This window comes from Diceros bicornis, chromosome 12 (assembly GCF_020826845.1).
Source record: "Diceros bicornis minor isolate mBicDic1 chromosome 12, mDicBic1.mat.cur, whole genome shotgun sequence".
NCBI lineage: Eukaryota > Metazoa > Chordata > Mammalia > Perissodactyla > Rhinocerotidae > Diceros > Diceros bicornis.
This window is the reverse complement of record NC_080751.1, coordinates 50732359-50751483: the sequence shown is the minus strand read 5'-3', so window position 1 is coordinate 50751483 and position 19125 is coordinate 50732359. Positions and strand designations below refer to the sequence as shown.

Sequence of the window (19125 nt, the reverse complement as noted above, 5' to 3'; positions counted from 1 at the left end):
CACATTTGTACCACAGAGGGACTGTCTCTCCATGGCTCCGTCTCTAGCAGTGAGCTACTTTTGCTTGTTTCATAGTGTTTGCTCCTAATGGTGACCGGTGTTCGCTAATATTCTGATCCAGCCTCAGTCTTTGGCAGACCATCTGTGATGGGCCTCATGGGAGGGGCTTTCTCAATGAATTTTTTTCCTCCTTTTGTCAGCCAAACTCTGTCTTGTATCTTTGGCTGTTTCTGAGCAGGAGAGCATTTCCTTCTCTCCAGTGGTGGGAAACTGCTAATGATATTTGAGAACTTTTTTTCTCTAACACCAAATATGTGATGTCTTTTCCAATACCATTTCTCTGATTATCTGACATCAACCAACCAGTGTCCTACAATTCAATCCTGTTCTGACACTACCCACCGTTAGCATCAGATTCACAGATTTAACTGCTCAGTCTCACAAGACTGCCCTCACTGCAGAGGGCAGTTGCAGGTTCCCAGGTTATCCATACTTCTGTCCATTTTCGCTACAAATTCAGGGGTTCTCACAACCCCCTCTTCAGGTTTGATAATTTGCTAGAATGACTCACAGAATCCAAGAAAAATGCATTATTTACCAGTTTATGATAAAGTATATAACTCAGGAACCGCCAAATGGAATAGATGCATAGGGCAAGGTATAGGTGGGAGGTGGTGAGGGAGAGTGCCTGTGAATGGATGTCATCTCCAAGAGTTCTGTGTTGTCACCCTCACATACCTGGTGTTTAGCAATTTGTTAAATATTTTTGCTGAATTCTTCTTACCTATTTGTGTATTGCTAGAGTCTCTTCCCAAATTCTACCATAGGAAAGCCAGTGCTCATATTCCCTCTTCTTGGAGGTGCCTGTCGTTTCATGGATTTCAGGCTTTTTGGTACCCTTTGACCTCAGCTCTATGATGGGTTCAAGAAAAGTTATGACTTTACAGTTTATTTGGCTTTTTCTTGTTGATGGGTGGGGCTGATGATCTTTGTAGCTTTCTGTATCTTCGGCATAAGCAGAACTTGAGAGCGTTCAATTTTGATGCATAAGAATTGTTTGATTGAATCTTATTTTTGAAAAACAAAATCAGTAGGGAATGTTTAAAATAGCAACCTTTGAGGATGTAACAAACCAGACCTCATTCCGTTGAGAGGAATGCCTTGTGCCTTAAATATTTTAATCTGTAGCTTCAAAATCACCTCTTTGATTTACTTGTCCTTTAGTTTTCTATTTGGAAGGGAAGTCATTTTTTGATTTTGTATAAAATGGAGGCAAGAATAAGGAGGACTCAGGAAGAGATGGAAACCATTTGCTACAAAATGAAATAGTGAATACCAAGAGTTTAATTATTGTTCAGTTTTCTTGTATTGTGGTGGTTACTTCTTTCAAAACAACTTAAAATGGATTAATTTTTAATCCTCTTTTTTTTTCACAGGGGTGCCTTCCAGACAGGCCAAGGACCTCTTGATGCCCAAGTAAAGCTCTTAGAATTCACTCTGGAGCAGAATTTTGAAGTCGTTTCAGTTAGTACTATTTCTGCTGTGATAGAATCTGTCACCTTTTTAGTGCACCACTATATCACTTGCTCAGACAAAGTAATGTCTCGAAGTGGATCAGATAGCTCAGTGGGTGCTCGAGCATGCTTTGGGGGACTCTTTGCCAACCTCATTCGTCCAGGTGATGCAAAAGCAGTATGTGGCGAAATGACAAGAGATCAACTCATGTTTGATTTGCTAAAACTGGTTAACATTTTAGTACAGCTGCCTCTTTCAGGCAATAGGGAATACAGTGCAAGAGTGTCTGTGACCTCCAATACAACAGACAGTGTTTCAGATGAAGAAAAAGTCTCAGGAGGCAAAGATGGTAATGGAAGCAGTAGTAGTGTTCAAGGATCTCCTGCATATGTTGCTGACTTAGTGTTAGCCAACCAACAGATTATGAGCCAGATTTTGTCTGCTCTGGGCCTGTGTAATAGCAGTGCCATGGCGATGATAATTGGTACGTATTGAAAATATTAATCTTATACTTGTTTCTGGTACTATATCTCTTCTCTTTGGCAATATATAAATTCATTTTCTTTTTACTTTATAGTGTGGAGCTACTTTATTGTAAACTTCTTAGCATGATTTTTATTAGTGAAAACTTTTACAGAGTGGCTTCAATCAATAAATGAAATCGAAATATTGAAAAATTTTAAATGTAACTTTAAAAAAATAGGAAAATACTAGCAAAATAACTTGTAGTCAATTAAGGGAAAAAAATCAGTCTCATAAGTCAGGTACCATAATATACAGTCATACATCTCTAACGTTTTAAAGATGATGAATTTCACGTAGAATTTTGTATTAGGGAACTAGTAAGATTTATTTATTCATCTTTTCTTAAAAAGTGAAATAGAAAATTTTATTCAAAGTGTAACAGTGTCTATGACACATATATCAATGTAAAGTTTATATATTGTTGCTTAACTTTTCTACCTATTTGAAAGCTAATGTGTTGTGTTAATTTTTTAAATAATTGAACTTCTGTAAATTGTGACAAAATCCGTTCCTGATACATTTTTGTTTGTTGGTATTTCTTTCTTTGTGTAAGGGAAACAACCATATCTTCTCTTTGATTAGATGTTTTGAAGTATAGTTACATAATAATATCACTTATTTTTCTTTCAGTTTTCTTGTTGATACATAGCTAATGATGATGTATAGTTAATGATATGTATATAGCTAATGATATATACCTTCTTGATTTATAGCTTAGTCAGAACAGAGCAATTTCTTTTTATTTTTATCTATAATAGAGGTATCTCATATAAGAAGGTAACCAAAAACGTGGTCTACTGAATGTTATGGTAGAATTTTTTATTTCTAGGTATATGTGTATGTATACACACACAGACATACATACAAACAGAGCTATTATGTACCCATCCTTCAGTGGCTTTGGGAAAAATGGCTTTTAAGCCTGTTTTAATTATTATTGGTTTTTAAGGATATACTTTTTAAAAAATGTGTAATCTTTTTATTTAAACTAGGAGCAAGTGGATTACATCTCACTAAACATGAAAACTTTCATGGTGGGTTAGATGCCATATCAGTTGGGGATGGATTATTTACCATACTGACAACTCTTAGTAAAAAAGCTTCTACAGTCCACATGATGCTGCAGCCAATTTTAACCTACATGGCCTGTGGATATATGGGCAGACAAGTAAGTTTAATCCAGCGACAATTACGGTAATTTAAGTTGTTTCTGGCAATGGGAGTAGAGAGTTATTTATAGGACAGTGACAAATAAAATATTCATATTATATATTAGAAAATGAACAGCACCAGCAGGTGAGAACTATAGATTATTAATAGAAGCTGGAGAGTAAAGTTTCCTTGAAGTGATATTGTCAAAGTTGACTGCAGTAATATAAGACTAAAACATTTAACATATTCTTAAATTTTAGATATTTTTCCATTGTCCCAGGAAATAGTTCTTTCCTTTTCTCTAAAAATAGCATAGTTGAATACCAAAATGTTCTCTGTAGATGTTACATATGGAAATTTAATATGAATATTTTTTTCAAGCTTATGTTGCATATTTAGTTCCAGTTAAAAGAGATTAGGGTAATTTTTTTTTTAAATATTTTATTTATTTATTTTTCCCCCCAAAGCCACAGTAGATAGTTGTATGTCATAGCTGCACATCCTTCCAGTTGCTGTATGTGGGATGCGGCCTCAGCATGGCCGGAGAAGTGGTGCGTCAGCGTGCGCCTGGTATCCGAACCCGGGCTGCCAACAGCGGAGCACATGTACTTAACGGCTAAGCCACGGGGCCGGCCCGGGATTAGGGCAATTTTAAAAGAAAAATAGGTTAGAATATTACTGCATTCTCTTTCTTTCTTTCTTATTTTTTTTTTTTGGTGAGGAAGCTTGGCCCTGAGCTAACATCTGTTGCCAACCTTCCTCTTCTTTGCTAAGGAAGATTGGCTCTGGACTAACATCCGTGACTGTCTTCCTCTACTTTATACGGGACGCTGCCACAGGATGGCTTGATAAGTGGTACATAGGTCTGTGCCCGGGATCCGAACCTGCGAACCCCAGACCCCCTAAGCAGAGCACGCGAACTTAACTGCTGTGCCATCGGGCCAGCTCCTCAAATGCAGATTTTAAAACATAATTTCCTAAGGAATTTTTTATATGTCAGTGTATAATTATCATTTTCTTAAATATTTATCGCATGCGTATACGTATTTCTCCATTGGAAGATGCAAAGTTGTTTGAGAAGGATCAATTTTTAAATGAAACTAGTGTCTATTGTAAAACAAAATCAATACACATTAATTTAAGGTGGAAAATGATAATAGTATGTAAAGACAGATGTTTAAAAAAATGGTCTGAGTTCAGAGAGGAGATTATTCCCTTGCTTTTTGATTCAGGTAAGATTTCTTACGTATTTTGGCAGACATTTTTTATTTAGTGATTTCGATTAAAGCTGTCACTTTACAATAATTAACTATATAAGAATATTACCTTCAATAAGAAGTTTAGTTGTCCGAAGTCACAGGAAATTAATAATCACTATTTTAAAATCACAGTAAACGTGTGTTTTTTTTAGGGCTCTCTTGCTACTTGCCAGTTATCAGAACCATTATTGTGGTTTATTTTGAGAGTATTGGATACTAGTGACGCCTTGAAAGCTTTCCACGATATGGGTAAGATAAAATTCCAAAAACTATCATTTAAGTGTAATCATTCAATAGTACATTATGTTCTCATTTTTGTAGTCTTCTGTGAAAGTTGACTCAATGTCAAACTATTTGTCTTAAGATAATTTTCATTTAGTATTCTTTGTAAATTTAGGTGGTGTTCAGCTCATTTGCAACAACATGGTTACTAGTACAAGGGCTATTGTAAACACTGCAAGAAGTATGGTATCAACTATTATGAAATTTCTTGACTCTGGTCCGAATAAAGCAGTTGACAGCACTTTGAAAACAAGAATACTAGCTTCTGAGCCTGATAATGCAGAAGGGATCCATAACTTTGCACCCCTTGGTAAGAAAAGAGTTATTAATCTTATCGGTATGCATTTATATAGTTTATTAGCTAGTATGAAGCAAAAATAGTTGCTGAAGTAAGTTGATCATGTTATAATATCACCATTTTAATTACATCAATTGATTTTAAAGGTAGTCGTTTTCAAAACAGTCTGATTAAAAGGAAGTTTTTAAATTGTTCTTTAGCAGTAAAATTTTTTCTGAGTTTAAATAGAAGCACAATTTATGAAACCAAATAGCAAATTCTTATGTCAGTCTTCACTGTAAATGTTAATCAGTTTTAAAGGACTTCTTCCTTCCTATTTTGAGTGGTATTTTCTTTTAAAGAAACTTTAGATTTAGATAGTTACTCCTTTTTCCAGTCTACATAATTCTTTTAATATTTTTCTTTTCGTATTTCTAACTCATGAATATTGACAACTGAGAATAAAGGTGATTATTTTCAAGTTGAAGGCTATATTAGATGTTTTTTACTGAAATTATTTGTGAATAATTGTGCTAGATTTGTTGTTACTACTTTAGTTTTCAGTTGACATGAGTTTAAGGAAATTAGGCAGCAGTTAATAATGAACTGTCTCCTTGCTAGTTGACTCTGTGTCCTGATGTTTTGTGAATAATGTGACAAATCATGCTAAGTGTACTAAGTACATTCATGGTATCAAATGCTCATGTTTTTAGCTAATTTTTCTAGTGTAATTATTATGATTTTGAGTAGTTCTTGATGTTTTATTGTGTTTCTTTTGCAAATTTTTCTTTTATGTAAAATGTTTTCTAGGTACAATCACATCCAGCAGTCCTACTGCGCAACCAGCCGAGGTGCTTTTGCAGGCCACACCACCCCATAGAAGAGCTCGCTCTGCTGCTTGGTCCTACATCTTTCTGCCAGAGGAGGCTTGGTGCGACCTTACCATTCACCTTCCTGCAGCAGTGCTTCTTAAAGAGATACATATTCAGCCTCACCTTGCATCTCTTGCAAGTGAGTAAAGAATGCTCAGGATGATTTATAAAGAAGCATCCTGAATATAAACTATAATATAGAAACATTTTAAAAAATGAGAAAAATATTTAGCAAACAGTGGTGTACTTAGATATATTTCCAGATTGCTCAACTTTGAACAGTTTTTAGTATAATATTCAACATTTCCACCCAAATAGTTTCCCAAGAAATGAATGAACATGGCTTTTCCCCTCAAACAAATAGAATGTTTTATGAAATCCAAACAACTATATTCCTGTTATATATTTTTGCCTTTCCTCGTCCTCCAAATTTATTCAGCTATAGCTTTAAGTCAAAATGAGTTAGTTTACATACCTGTAAATAGCAATCTTAGTTTTTCTAGCTCAGTCCTCAGTCCTAGCCCTGTAATATGAAATTAGCATCAACTTATTTTTTCCCTCTTCTCCCCATTGTAAGATAATTACATCTGTAAAGAATTTTTTATTGTAGTATTTGAGTGTAATATTTTGAATATTTGAGTGTGATCTTTAAGATTTGTGACATTCATTAGATGCTTTTTTATTGAGTACATCTTGCAAGGCAAATAATTCAAAAGAATGTTTAGAAAACAGTTATTCATTAAGAAGAGCAGGAACTCTTTCAAGTATTCATAAGGGAATATGAAATACTACTTTGCCTTTATGATGGTCCCCAACTTCTTTCCATATAAATATAATAATTTTTACAGAATTGTTGAAATTATCACTTTTGTTTATGTTCATTGATTGATTCTGATCGCTATAAAATGTCACTCAATAATTAAATGAAGAACTATAGGATATTTTGTACATCCCTGGCATATTTGGAAGAATAAATTTTTCCAGTTATTTGCAAGGTTAGGCTATTGTTATGCCCTAATATAGTTGTGGAATCCATACTTCTTAGATAAAAACAGATATAATGAATAAATGGTAAAAGGAAGATAACACTAATCCACAATGTTTTAGCAGGTGAAAAAAATAACTATATTACATGGTAAAAATGTAAGTCAGTATAAGACTTAGGGGATAATCTAAGATAAGGAAGAAATTGCTTTTATTTGGAAAGAGAAAGAGTGGTTCAGGTAAATGGTGGCTTTGAAGTATGGCTAGAATTTGCACATGGGAATTGAGATAGGAAGAATGTTCCAAAGGAGAACTCGATTCATCGTAAAAAATCAATAGTTCAGGTGTTCCCTACATTAAGTGTGCTTAATAAAACGTTTTGGTTTTATTATTGGATTGGAGCACAAATTGAAGATATATTGTGTTTCAGTGGAAATAACATAGCTTTTAGAATCAAACATGGCCTGGAATATAAACTGTGCCATTTGTTCATGTGGGGATTTGGATTACTTAATCTCTTTGACTCTGTCAACATACGTAAAATGTGGATAATATTTATCTCAAAAGGTTATGAAGGTTAAATTTAAAAATTGATGTGACTTGTCTTGTTCTCATTGTAAACCTGGTATGTAATTGGCATACAATAAAAGCTATTTCCTAATTTTACAATTGAAATCAAAATCAAAATGCAAAGGTTGTTTTAGTTGATAGAAAATTTATTATATGGGCTTCCATGTTATGTTAGAAAGAAATAATTTTCCCATAGCAGCTGCCGCTTGTTACTTGATTGGGCCTCCTTAAATTTTAGTAGGAAGTGCTTTTTAAAAAAAACTTCTGGGTGTTTGGTTAAATTTTGAAAGGGAAACAAAAGATTAAAAGTGAAAGCAATTTCTCAATTTAGCTATGTTTAAAATCAATGCAATATGGCAGTAGTGAAATAATGAGTTGCTGGAAAAGCACTTTTTTTTTTATTACATTCTTCCCAAATTATTTATAACAGTAAAACATAGCATATTGATCAGATGTCCCATATTGTTGGTGATAATTCTGAGTAAAATCGAAATAGCAGAGTAATTGCCTTTTGGTGAGAATCAAGTACTCGTGGATTGCATATCTTCAATTATTCTTCTGTTAGCTGAATGTTAGAGTTTTTTAAACAATTTTTATTATGTTGTGGAATTCATATTTTATGTTGGAAAATAGCTCCAAAATCAGTTAAGGTGAAAGTCAGCGACAAAGTATGATTTGGTGTATAAATTTTCTTTTTACACGTTCATAATGAATATAACTGAAAGCTGCTGTTTTACTGGGCTTTCCACTAAAATATGAAGTCTAGTTCACTTTTTCTTTAGTAATTGTTCAATTTTTGTCTTCCTACAGCCTGCCCATCCTCAGTGTCTGTTGAAGTAAGTGCAGATGGAGTAAATATGCTACCTTTGTCCACTCCTGTTGTCACAAGTGGTCTCACCTACATAAAAATTCAGCTTGTAAAAGCTGAAGTAGCTTCTGCTGTCTGCCTTAGACTCCATCGTCCACGAGATGCTAGCACATTAGGCCTTTCACAAATTAAATTACTGGGCCTCACTGCTTTTGGTACCACTTCTTCAGCAACAGTTAATAATCCCTTTCTTCCATCTGAAGATCAAGTATCCAAAACAAGGTATGTTTATTTCTCACCCTTAAAAAAACTTTCTATGCTTTTTATGAAATTATTTATTCTGTGGTTTCTTTCTTTTTTAGGTTTAGAAATTTCTTTGTTCCATAGGTATCTATATAATATCATAATTTTATTAAGTGTAGTAGAGACAATAATTCTGCAGAAACAGAAGCTTGAGTCTGGTTAAAATTGAGATTTGTGTGTCTTTAATCCTTGAGATGATCCACAGTGTGGTATATGTGAGTATGAGTTCCAGTTTTTTGGATTATAGTCTAATATAAGAATTTCCATATGCCTATTACCAGGAGTACATCTGAACCATACAAATTGACCATATAGACAGCTACCTAGTCTTTTGTAGTAATTCCTAAATGCCAGTCAGCAGAAGGGTTAGATTTGAACCATACAAACTAACCAAAGACCTGAATATGTCATTTAATTTTTATTCTTCGGGTAAGTTTTGATGGTTGGGAATTTTATAGACTGATTTTATTGAAAGTTTTGCCTGGTAAAAAAATTTAGGGTTTCTGTTTTATTCCCACGCTGGCAAGACTTTGTAGTTTTGCAAGTCTATGATTCTATGAAGTTTGTGTTTATACATGTAAATATAAAAACATTTCCTGGCTAATTGAAAAAAAGCAAACACATTGTTCCTAAATGCTATTCCCCTATGTTATAGGGGAAGCATACTATGTTTTTAATTCTTTATTGATGTTACAGTCTTCTAAAACATTTCATTTTTTACAGAGATGGGTGCTGTTTATGAAACACAACACAACACAACAATGTTGATCTTCAAGAAGCTTTGTTTTACCCATGAAATAATTTGAGTTACTTAAATTTACCATATAAGCCATTTTGTGTTATGTATTTCAGTATTGGATGGTTACGGTTATTACATCATTGTCTTACTCACATAAGTGATCTGGAAGGAATGATGGCAAGTGCAGCTGCACCGACTGCAAATCTGCTACAGACTTGTGCTGCCTTATTGATGTCCCCGTACTGTGGAATGCATTCACCCAACATTGAGGTCGTGCTTGTAAAAATAGGACTGCAGTCTACTAGAATTGGCCTAAAACTTATAGACATTCTTCTGAGAAATTGTGCAGCATCAGGCAGTGATCCGACAGGTGACAATTAACTTCGATGTTATGATTTTTACGTATCTTCAAAGTAATGACAGGTGGACTACGTGGTATTTGTGATTAATTCTGTTTCTGAAATTAGCTTCCATTATCGCTTCATTATTTTTGGAGTTTGTTTTTTGTTGTTGGAATTTACAGAAAAGTTATTTTTAATGAATAATTTAAGATTAAATTGAGCAAATCTTCCCATCTCGTTTGCTTATTTAGCAAAACTTTTTCTTTTCATTCTTTGTTTCAAGATTTGAATAGCCCTTTACTCTTTGGAAGACTGAATGGACTCTCTTCTGACTCTACAATAGATATTCTTTACCAGCTTGGAACAACTCAGGATCCTGGAACAAAAGACAGGTATATGATGATCTCATTTTTCATTTAAGGACACACAAACACATAATCACACGTAGTGAATGTTACTTGTGATACTTTCTCCTTATATCCTTTCATAAAAGTTGATGAGACTGTTGATTACATTGTACATTTACCTGTATGGTTTACATGATGCAACTTCTAGAGATTTTCACATATTTGGACATATTGTAAGCATATTTGAACTCAAGTAGAATTCTTAGTCAATATTGCTTTTGAGAAATGGATTGGAATAAAACATTAAATATATTTCTATGTCAGCATGTTATGATGGGCTCTTTATAAGTTGTTGATGTCATAATCATACTGTCTATCTTAGGTAGTACTTACTAAATGTGTGTGAATATAGGAATGTTGTGCCCATATTAGGTACTTGGACTGTTTTGATTGATTACTTGTGATTATTGATTATTTATACTATTCATTGACAGCTTTTCATTGGACTCTCTACCCTTGTTTCTCCTGCTTCCTACCACAAAGTGAAACACTGTCATACCAAGTAAATAATATCTGAACATTTCACCTAAATATTTAGTGATCTTTCAGTATAGTTAATTTTAGATGAGTTTTACTAATGTAGTTCTTCCTTGATGTCTTCTACCTCCAAATTGATAAGAACTCCAAGTATTTTTGAAACATGTTTTTGTTGATAAATTTTTGAGGGATGCTTTGGCATTTTCCAGTTTTATGTATATTGTCTGTATCAGAAGAACATATTTATAGACTGTGTGATTCTAAATAATCTTTATGCTAGGGATTATTTCCTGAGTTAATATCCTTTTAAATATATAAGATATTTTATATCCAATTAATAGCCTTTAATATTTTGATTAATTTGTATTTAAAATGAAATCATTTGGTATTTTCTTAATTTCTTCATAAATTATTAACAAATTATTAATTTTTTGGTGGCTACTTACTCATTTTTATAGGTACTTACTGAGTAGCTGCTACATGCCTGGCACTGTGTGAGATTCTAGAGAGACCAAGTTGATTGAGTCTGGCTTTGTGCCTCCAGGATTGAGGAGACAGAGCAGTGTCACTCACAAGGGGAGATTTACATAGGTTAGACTTGGTGGTATGGAATAGAGTGCCAGGCACTGAAGGTGTCTGGGAAAAATTGTTCCTTAATCACTGATAATGTAATAGCTTTCACTTATTTTAAGCTAATTGCTTTCACATTCTCTAGATTAAAAATGTTTGTGACATATTTAACAAAGTAAATTTATTTTCAGCATGATAACTTCAGAATATTAAATAGGCTAACTTCTTTTCCATTAAACTCTTTGCTATATGTAAACGTATAACTATATTATATTTAAAAATAGATTGGACTATTTTTTGAGAAAAATAAAAAGGAATTTATGCCAAATTTGAAGCGTAATAGTTAATCAGGTTAAGAAATATACAAAAAGTTTGTTAAATATTTTTCTAGAAAAAAAATTTCTTGAAATTGCTTATAATCATTTAAACTTCTAAGAGGGAAGTTTATAGCGATACAGGCCTATCTCAACAAACAAGAAAAATTTCAAATAAACAATCTAACAATGCACCTGAAGGAACTGGAAAAAGAAGAACAAACAAAGCCCAAAATCAGTAGAAGAAGGGAAATAATAAAAATCAGAGCAGAAATAAATGAAATAGAGACCAAAAAAACAATAGAAAAAATTAATAAAACCAAGAGCTGGTTCTTTGAAAAGATCAACAAAATTGACAAACCTTTAGCTAGACTCACCAAGAAAAAAAGAGAGAAGGCACAAATAAGTAAAATCAGAAATGAAAGAGGAGAGGTTACAACAGACGCCTCAGAAATACAAAAGATTATAAGAGAATATTATGAAAAGCTATATGCCAACCAATTCGACAATCTGGAAGAAATGGATAAATTCTTAGAATCATACAACCTTCCAAAACTGGATCAAGAAGAAGTAGAGAATTTGAATAGACCAATCACCAGTAAGGAGATCGAAACAGTAATCACAAACCTCCCCAAAAATAAAAGTCCAGGACCCGACGGCTTCCCTGGTGAATTCTACCAAACATTCTAAGAAGACTTAATACCTATCCTTCTCAAACTCTTCCAACAAATTGAGGAGGGGGGAAAGCTCCCTAACTCATTCTACGAAGCTGACATTACCCTGATACCAAAACCAGACAAGGACAACACAAAAAAAGAAAATTACAGGCCAATATCACTGATGAACGTCGATGCAAAAATCCTCAATAAAATACTAGCAAATCGCATACAACAATACGTTAAGAAGATTATACACCATGATCAAGTGGGATTTATTCCAGGGATGCAGGGATGGTTTAACATTCGCAAATCAATCAACGTAATACACCACATTAATAAAATGAAGAATAAAAATCACATGATCATCTCCATAGATGCAGAGAAAGCATTTGACAAGATACAGCATCCATTTATGATAAAAACTCTGAATAAAATGGGTATAGAAGGAAAGTACCTCAACATAATAAAGACCATATATGAGAAACCCACAGCTAATATCATCCTCAATGGTGAAAAACTGAAAGCCATCCCTCTAAGAACAGGAACCAGACAAGGATGCCCACTGTCACCACTCCTATTTAACATAGTACTGGAAGTCCTAGCCAGAGCAATCAGGCAAGAGAAAGAAAGAAAAGGGATCCAAATTGGAAAGGAAGAAGTGAAACTGTCACTATTTGCAGATGACATGATTTTATATATAGAAAACCCTAAAGAATCCACCAGAAAACTTTTAGAAGTAATAAACGAATATGGAAAAGTTGCAGGATACAAAATCAACATACAAAAATCAGTTGCATTTCTGTACACTAATAACGAAGTAGCAGAAAGAGAAATTAAGAATACCATCCCATTTACAATTGCAACAAAAAGAATAAAATACCTAGGAATAAACTTAACCAAAGAGGTGAAAGATCTGTACACGGAAAACTATAAAACATTTCTGAAAGAAATTGAAGAAGACACAAAGAAATGGAAAGATATTCCGTGCTCTTGGATGGGAAGAATTAACATAGTTAAGATGTCCATACTTCCTAAAGCCATCTATAGATTCAATGCAATCCCTATCAAAGTTCCAACAACATTTTTCACAGAAATAGAACAAAGAATCCTAAAATTTATAGGGAACAACAAAAGACCCCGAATAGCTAAAGGAATCCTGAGAAAAAAGAACAAAGCTGGAGGTATCACACTCCCTGATTTCAAAATATACTACAAAGCTGTAGTAACCAAAACAGCATGGTACTGGCACAAAAACAGACACACAGATCAATGGAATAGAATCGAAAGCCCAGAAATAAACCCACACATCTATGGACAGCTAATCTTTGACAAAGGAGCCAAGAACATACAATGGGGAAAAGAAAGTCTCTTCAACAAATGGTGTTGGGAAAACTGGATAGCCATATGCAAAAAAATGAAAGTAGACCCTTACCTTACACCATACACAAAAATTAACTCCAAATGGATTAAAGATTTGAATGTAAGACCTGAAACTGTGAAACTTCTAGAAGAAAACATAGGCAGTACGCTCTTCGACATCAGTCTTAGCAACATCTTCTCAAACACTACGTCTGACCGGGCAAGAGAAACAATAGAAAAAATAAACAAATGGGACTACATCAAACTAAAAAGCTTCTGCACAGCAAAGGAAACCATCAACAAAACGAAAAGACAACCTAACAATTGGGAGAAGATATTTGCAAACCATACTTCTGATAAGGGCTTAATCTCCAAAATATATAAAGAACTCATGCATCTTACCAACAAAAAAACTACCAACCCAATTAAAAAATGGGCAAAGGACCTGAACAGACATTTCTCCAAAGAAGATATACAGATGGCCAACAGACACATGAAAAGATGTTCAAAATCATTAACTATCAGGGAAATGCAAATCAAAACTACAATGAGATATCACCTGACGCCCGTCAGAATGGCTATAATTAACAAGACAGGAAACAACATGTGTTGGAGAGGATGTGGAGAGAAGGGAACTCTCATACACTGCTGGTGGGAGTGCAAAGTGGTGCAGCCACTATGGAAAACAGTATGGAGATTCCTCAAAAAATCAAGGATAGAACTACCATATGATCCAGCCATCCCACTGCTGGGTATTTATCCAAAGAACTTGAAAACACCAATTTGTAAAGGTACATGCACCCATGTGTTCATTGCAGCGTTATTTACAATAGCCAAGACTTGGAAGCAACCTAAGTGCCCATCAAGGGACGAATGGATAAAGAAGCTGTGGTATATGTACACAATGGAATACTACTCAGCCATAATAAACGATGAAATCCAGCCATTTGTGACATTGTGGATGGACATTGAGGGTATAATGCAAAGTGAAATAAGTCAGAGGGAGAAGGTCAAATACCGCATGATTTCCTTCATTAAGTAGTAGATAATAACAACAATAAACAAACACATAGGGACAGAGATTGGATTGGTGGTTACCAGAGGGGAAAGGGGGAGGGAGGAGGGTGAAAGGGATAATTCGGTACATGTGTGTGGTGATGGGTTGTAATTAGTATTTTGGTGGTGAACATGATGTAATCTATGGAGAAATAGAAGTACAATGATGTACTCCTGAAATTTTTTACAATGTTATAAACCAATGTTACTGAAATAAACAAAAAATTAAAAAAAAAATTCTTGAAATTGCTTATGATTATTTAAATTTTTAGTAGTTTTTTATCACAAGGAGAAAATTACACTTAATAAAATTATTTTCTCTGCATAATGCTTTTCAAAACATGGATGTTTCAGAACTGATGTTAATAACAAGATTGTTCGCTGCTATGTACTGAGAAAATGGTACTCTTTCCTAATTGTTTCATCTCCCTTCCCTTTCTCTAACTTGTCTTTGTTTCCTATTATATGAAATTTAAAGGCTTCTTATCCTTAAGTCCTTGAGGGTAGAGTGAGGGATTAAGTAGTATTATATACCTTTCGAACCCCGTTTCTTTTACCCTGAAACAAAGATTCTTGTGGTCTAAACTAGAAATTTGAAAGCAAACAAAAACAGATAAATACAGTGTTTTAAATACTTGGCAATAAATCTTATTCCTCCCACCCCCTTTTTTTAATACAAACTCCAGAGCATTATTGCTTTAAAAAGTTTTGCTTTCATTTAGTGGTCCCCAGCTCCAGGGGTTTGAGGGTAGGTGGCACTTGAAAAGGTGTGTGTGTTGGGGCTGTACTCTGTTGTCAGAGTGAAGGAGGGTGGGTGGCTGCTACTAGTATTTTATGGTTGGGAGCCAGAGGTACAAAACCTACTGTATTGCCTCTGAGATTCTTCGCAGTGAAGAACTGGCTCCAGATCACTGATCTACCTTGTGTGAATTTGTCATAAAATGAGAGGCAATTTAGAGGAGAGAGTGAGTTTGTTAAGCTGTGTATCCTATAATTTTAGATATTTATATATTTTGTCATAAGTGAGGTGAGAATTAATCACTGTTTATTTGCTGAATGATAGTTGCGTTATCACAAACATTTTCATTGGTTGAGATCGGTAAGGTTATTGGAAAACTAGAACTATCTCCTTATTGCTATTATAGTTCTTTTTCCCCCCTATTTTAGATCAAAATTATCAAGAACAGTTAGTATGTTATTCTCGTAAATGTTTTGTTCACATGCAGTGGTGATATTTATCCATATTAAATATCAGTTGTGGTATAATTTGTTATTTGATTATATTTTCTTCTTTTAAGAATTCAGGCCTTGTTAAAATGGGTCAGTGATTCTGCAAGAGTGGCTGCTATGAAGAGAAGTGGCAGGATGAGTTACATGTGCCCTAATTCTTCAACAATAGAGTATGGTCTTCTAATGCCATCTCCTTCTCATTTGCACTGTGTATCAGCAATTTTATGGCATAGTTATGAACTGCTTGTTGAGTATGACTTACCAGCACTGCTGGACCGAGAGCTCTTTGAGTAAGTATGATTAGCGAAATCTTTTTTTTTTCCTCCCAGTGCTAGATCACTTGAGGTTTTCACTTGATGAAACAGTATTTTATATGCTTATTTGGATAAAAATAATACTTTGAAAATAGTAGTTAAATATAATCAGGTATAATTTTTTGTGTGTGTGTGGGAGGAAGGTCAGCCCTGAGCTAACATCCACGCCAATCCTCCTCTTTTTGCTGAGGAAGACTGGCCCTGGGCTAACATTTGTGCCCATCTTCCTCCACTTTATATGGGATGCCGCCACAGCATGGCCTGACAAGCGGTGCATCGGTGCGTGCCCGGGATCTGAACCCGGGCCGCCAGCAGCGGAGCGTGTGCACTTAACCGCTACACCACGGGGCTGGCCCCAGGTATAATTTTGGAATAAGATGTCATACAAATTTAACGAGTCTTCATGGGTTTTTTTTTTTTCTCTTTGTGTTTTGAGATGTATTAGTGTCATTGACTTCTTTTCCCACCTATAATTGGAATGTCTAATGTGTGCTTCCACAGTTCATAATGTTTATTCTCATTTGCAGATTTACCCACTAGATTCTTTTGTCTTTAATGTGCAACTATGAAGGAAAAGTATTGTGAGAATTTTTGAAAGACCTATTACTTTAGACCGTTTTTACGATTAGTTGTTTTTACTACTTTCCAGACAGCCATTACAATTGTTCTTTTAACAAGTGGTTTCCACTTACCCACATTTCTACACCATACTCAGCTGAGGCTTTGCTGACCTTACTGCCTGAAAATTGCTAAGTCTGTAGCAGAATATTATATTTATTTCTGAAGAGTTCCATAACTCATGAAAGATTGGTCTTTTGTCCTCTAGTCTGTCATTTTCATTTTTGGCCCTGCCTATTGGTATAATCCATTGCTTGCTAGTGAAACTCACTAACAGTTTTCAGTTTGCAAACTTGAATTTAAGCCATCAATCATATCAGTTCAATCTAAACATTTCTTTGGTATAATTTTTCATTGTTTCTCTTTGTGACTTTTTTGAGGTCACACACAAAATGGTAGAATCATGTTAATATAGATCTCTTGGTTTTCTGTACTCATTTTATGTCTAATCTAACCTCCAGTCTACCTAAATACTTAATAATGTGTCTCACAAGCAGTCTTCTGAAATCTTATAATGTCCTAATATTTAATGTCAAATAACCTATAACTTTCGTCAGAGTGATCTCTAATATAAATATTTGAAGCAGTGAGGTCTTTCTAAAAATATATGTGTATTGTCAACATGGTATCTTTTATTCCCCTAGGTTACTTTTTAATTGGTCCATGTCTCTTCCCTGCAATATGGTTTTGAAGAAAGCTGTTGACAGTCTACTTTGCTCGATGTGTCACATACACCCAAGTTATTTTTCTTTGCTCATGGGCTGGATGGGAATTACCCCTCCTCCAGTGCAGTGTCACCACAGACTATCCATGACAGATGATAGCAAAAAGCAAGATCTTAGTTCATCTTTAACAGATGACTCTAAAAATGCACAAGCGCCTCTCACACTGACTGAATCACATTTGGCAACCCTTGCTTCCTCCTCTCAATCTCCAGAAGCTATCAAACAATTATTGGACTCAGGTTTGCCTTCTCTTCTTGTGAGGAGTCTGGCTAGTTTCTGCTTTAGCCACATTTCTTACTCAGAAAGCATTGCTCAGTCAATAGATATTTCCCAGGACAAACTCAGGCGGCATCATGTTCCACAACAATGTAATAAGATGCCTATCACAGCAGACCTGGTTGCTCCTATTCTTAGGTTTTTGACAGAAGTTGGCAATAGCCATATTATGAAAGACTGGCTCGGTGGGTCTGAAGTCAATCCACTATGGACAGCACTTCTGTTTTTATTGTGTCACTCTGGGTCCACTTCTGGAGGACATAATTTAGGTACACAACAAACCAGTGCAAGACCAGCTTCTCTTTCTTCAGCTGCTACAACAGGATTGACTACTCAGCAGAGGACAGCAATTGAGAATGCAACCGTTGCATTCTTTCTACAGTGCATTTCATGCCACCCTAATAATCAGAAGCTGATGGCACAGGTAAGAGTAGGAAACTGGCTTATGTTTTAGGTGTCTTATTTAATATGCTATCATATAGCACTTGTGAAATCAATTAAGAAAGGGCCATGTATTAAGGCCAGGTGATGGTAAAGTTTGGGGTTGGGTGTGTTTAAGGATCTAAATTGAAACCATAATTAAAGTACTGATATCTCCTCCCTCCTTCTCTGAACTGTCACATAAATCAGTTATTTTTTATGAGAAAATGGGCACATTCATGGAGATTCTAGCTATAGATCATACATTCCTCCTTTATAAAAACTGCCCCAAATAAAAAGAACAAGCCCAAAAGAACAACACTTCAGCTGCTGGAACAGGATTGATCACTTGAAGGTAGTCATTGAGTGCCTCATATACATTGAGGCATTGCGTTTTGTTCTAACTGGTTTGCTTCTAATGAAGCAGACGTTAGAGTAGGTTTCAGATAGGAGACTCCTGACAAATTACATTAAAACTCTGAAAGATGATTTTATTGTATTAAATCCATGGGGCCAAAAAAGCTAGACTTATCTTGAGACTAATTCTAGTTGCTTTTTGCCAGATTCTGCTCTTTTCTAACTGTTGTGACCTTAAATGGTTGCTTAACCTGTAAAATGGAAATAGTAATACCTGCCTCAGAGATTTTTTTTGAGGAGGAGTAAATATTGTAATGCAGGTAGAGTATTTAGCGTAGAGCCTGTCTGAGACATGGTAGACACCAATAAATAGGAATCAGCTGCTTTTTTGTTGTTGTTGTTGTTGTTGTGAGGAAGATCAGCCCTGAGCTAACATCCACTGCCAATCCCCCTCTTTTTACTGAGGAAGATCCGCCCTGCGCTAACATCTGTTGCCAATCCCCCTCTTTTTGCTGGGAAAGATTGGCCCTGAGCTAACATCCGTGCCCATCTTCCTCTACTTTATGTAGGACGCCTGCCACAGCGTGGCTTGGTAAGCGATGCGTAGGTCCATACCCAGGATCCAAACCTGGGAACCCCAGGCCACTGGAGTGGAGTACGCAAACTTAGCCATTATGCTACCAGGCTGGCCCTCAGCTGCTTTTGTTATCTCCTTA

At 35.0% G+C, this 19125-nt stretch overlaps 1 protein-coding gene across 9 annotated transcripts in view; it reads left to right on the top strand.

Annotated features, from left to right (window-relative positions):
* BIRC6 (baculoviral IAP repeat containing 6) overlaps positions 1 to 19125 on the top strand; it is a 239599-nt gene that overhangs the window by 128532 nt on the left and 91942 nt on the right. For all 9 annotated transcript variants that reach the window (XR_009221707.1, XM_058551470.1, XM_058551474.1 and 6 more), the window contains 10 exons: positions 1437 to 1999; positions 3033 to 3208; positions 4604 to 4700; positions 4849 to 5043; positions 5821 to 6021; positions 8247 to 8526; positions 9400 to 9656; positions 9911 to 10019; positions 15768 to 15989; positions 17276 to 18056. Coding sequence is in view for 8 of the 9 variants with exons in the window: in XM_058551470.1 (XP_058407453.1) it covers positions 1437 to 1999; positions 3033 to 3208; positions 4604 to 4700; positions 4849 to 5043; positions 5821 to 6021; positions 8247 to 8526; positions 9400 to 9656; positions 9911 to 10019; positions 15768 to 15989; positions 17276 to 18056 (2881 nt within the window). In the remaining variant the exon portion in view is untranslated. The remainder of the gene's footprint in view (positions 1 to 1436; positions 2000 to 3032; positions 3209 to 4603; positions 4701 to 4848; positions 5044 to 5820; positions 6022 to 8246; positions 8527 to 9399; positions 9657 to 9910; positions 10020 to 15767; positions 15990 to 17275; positions 18057 to 19125) is intronic.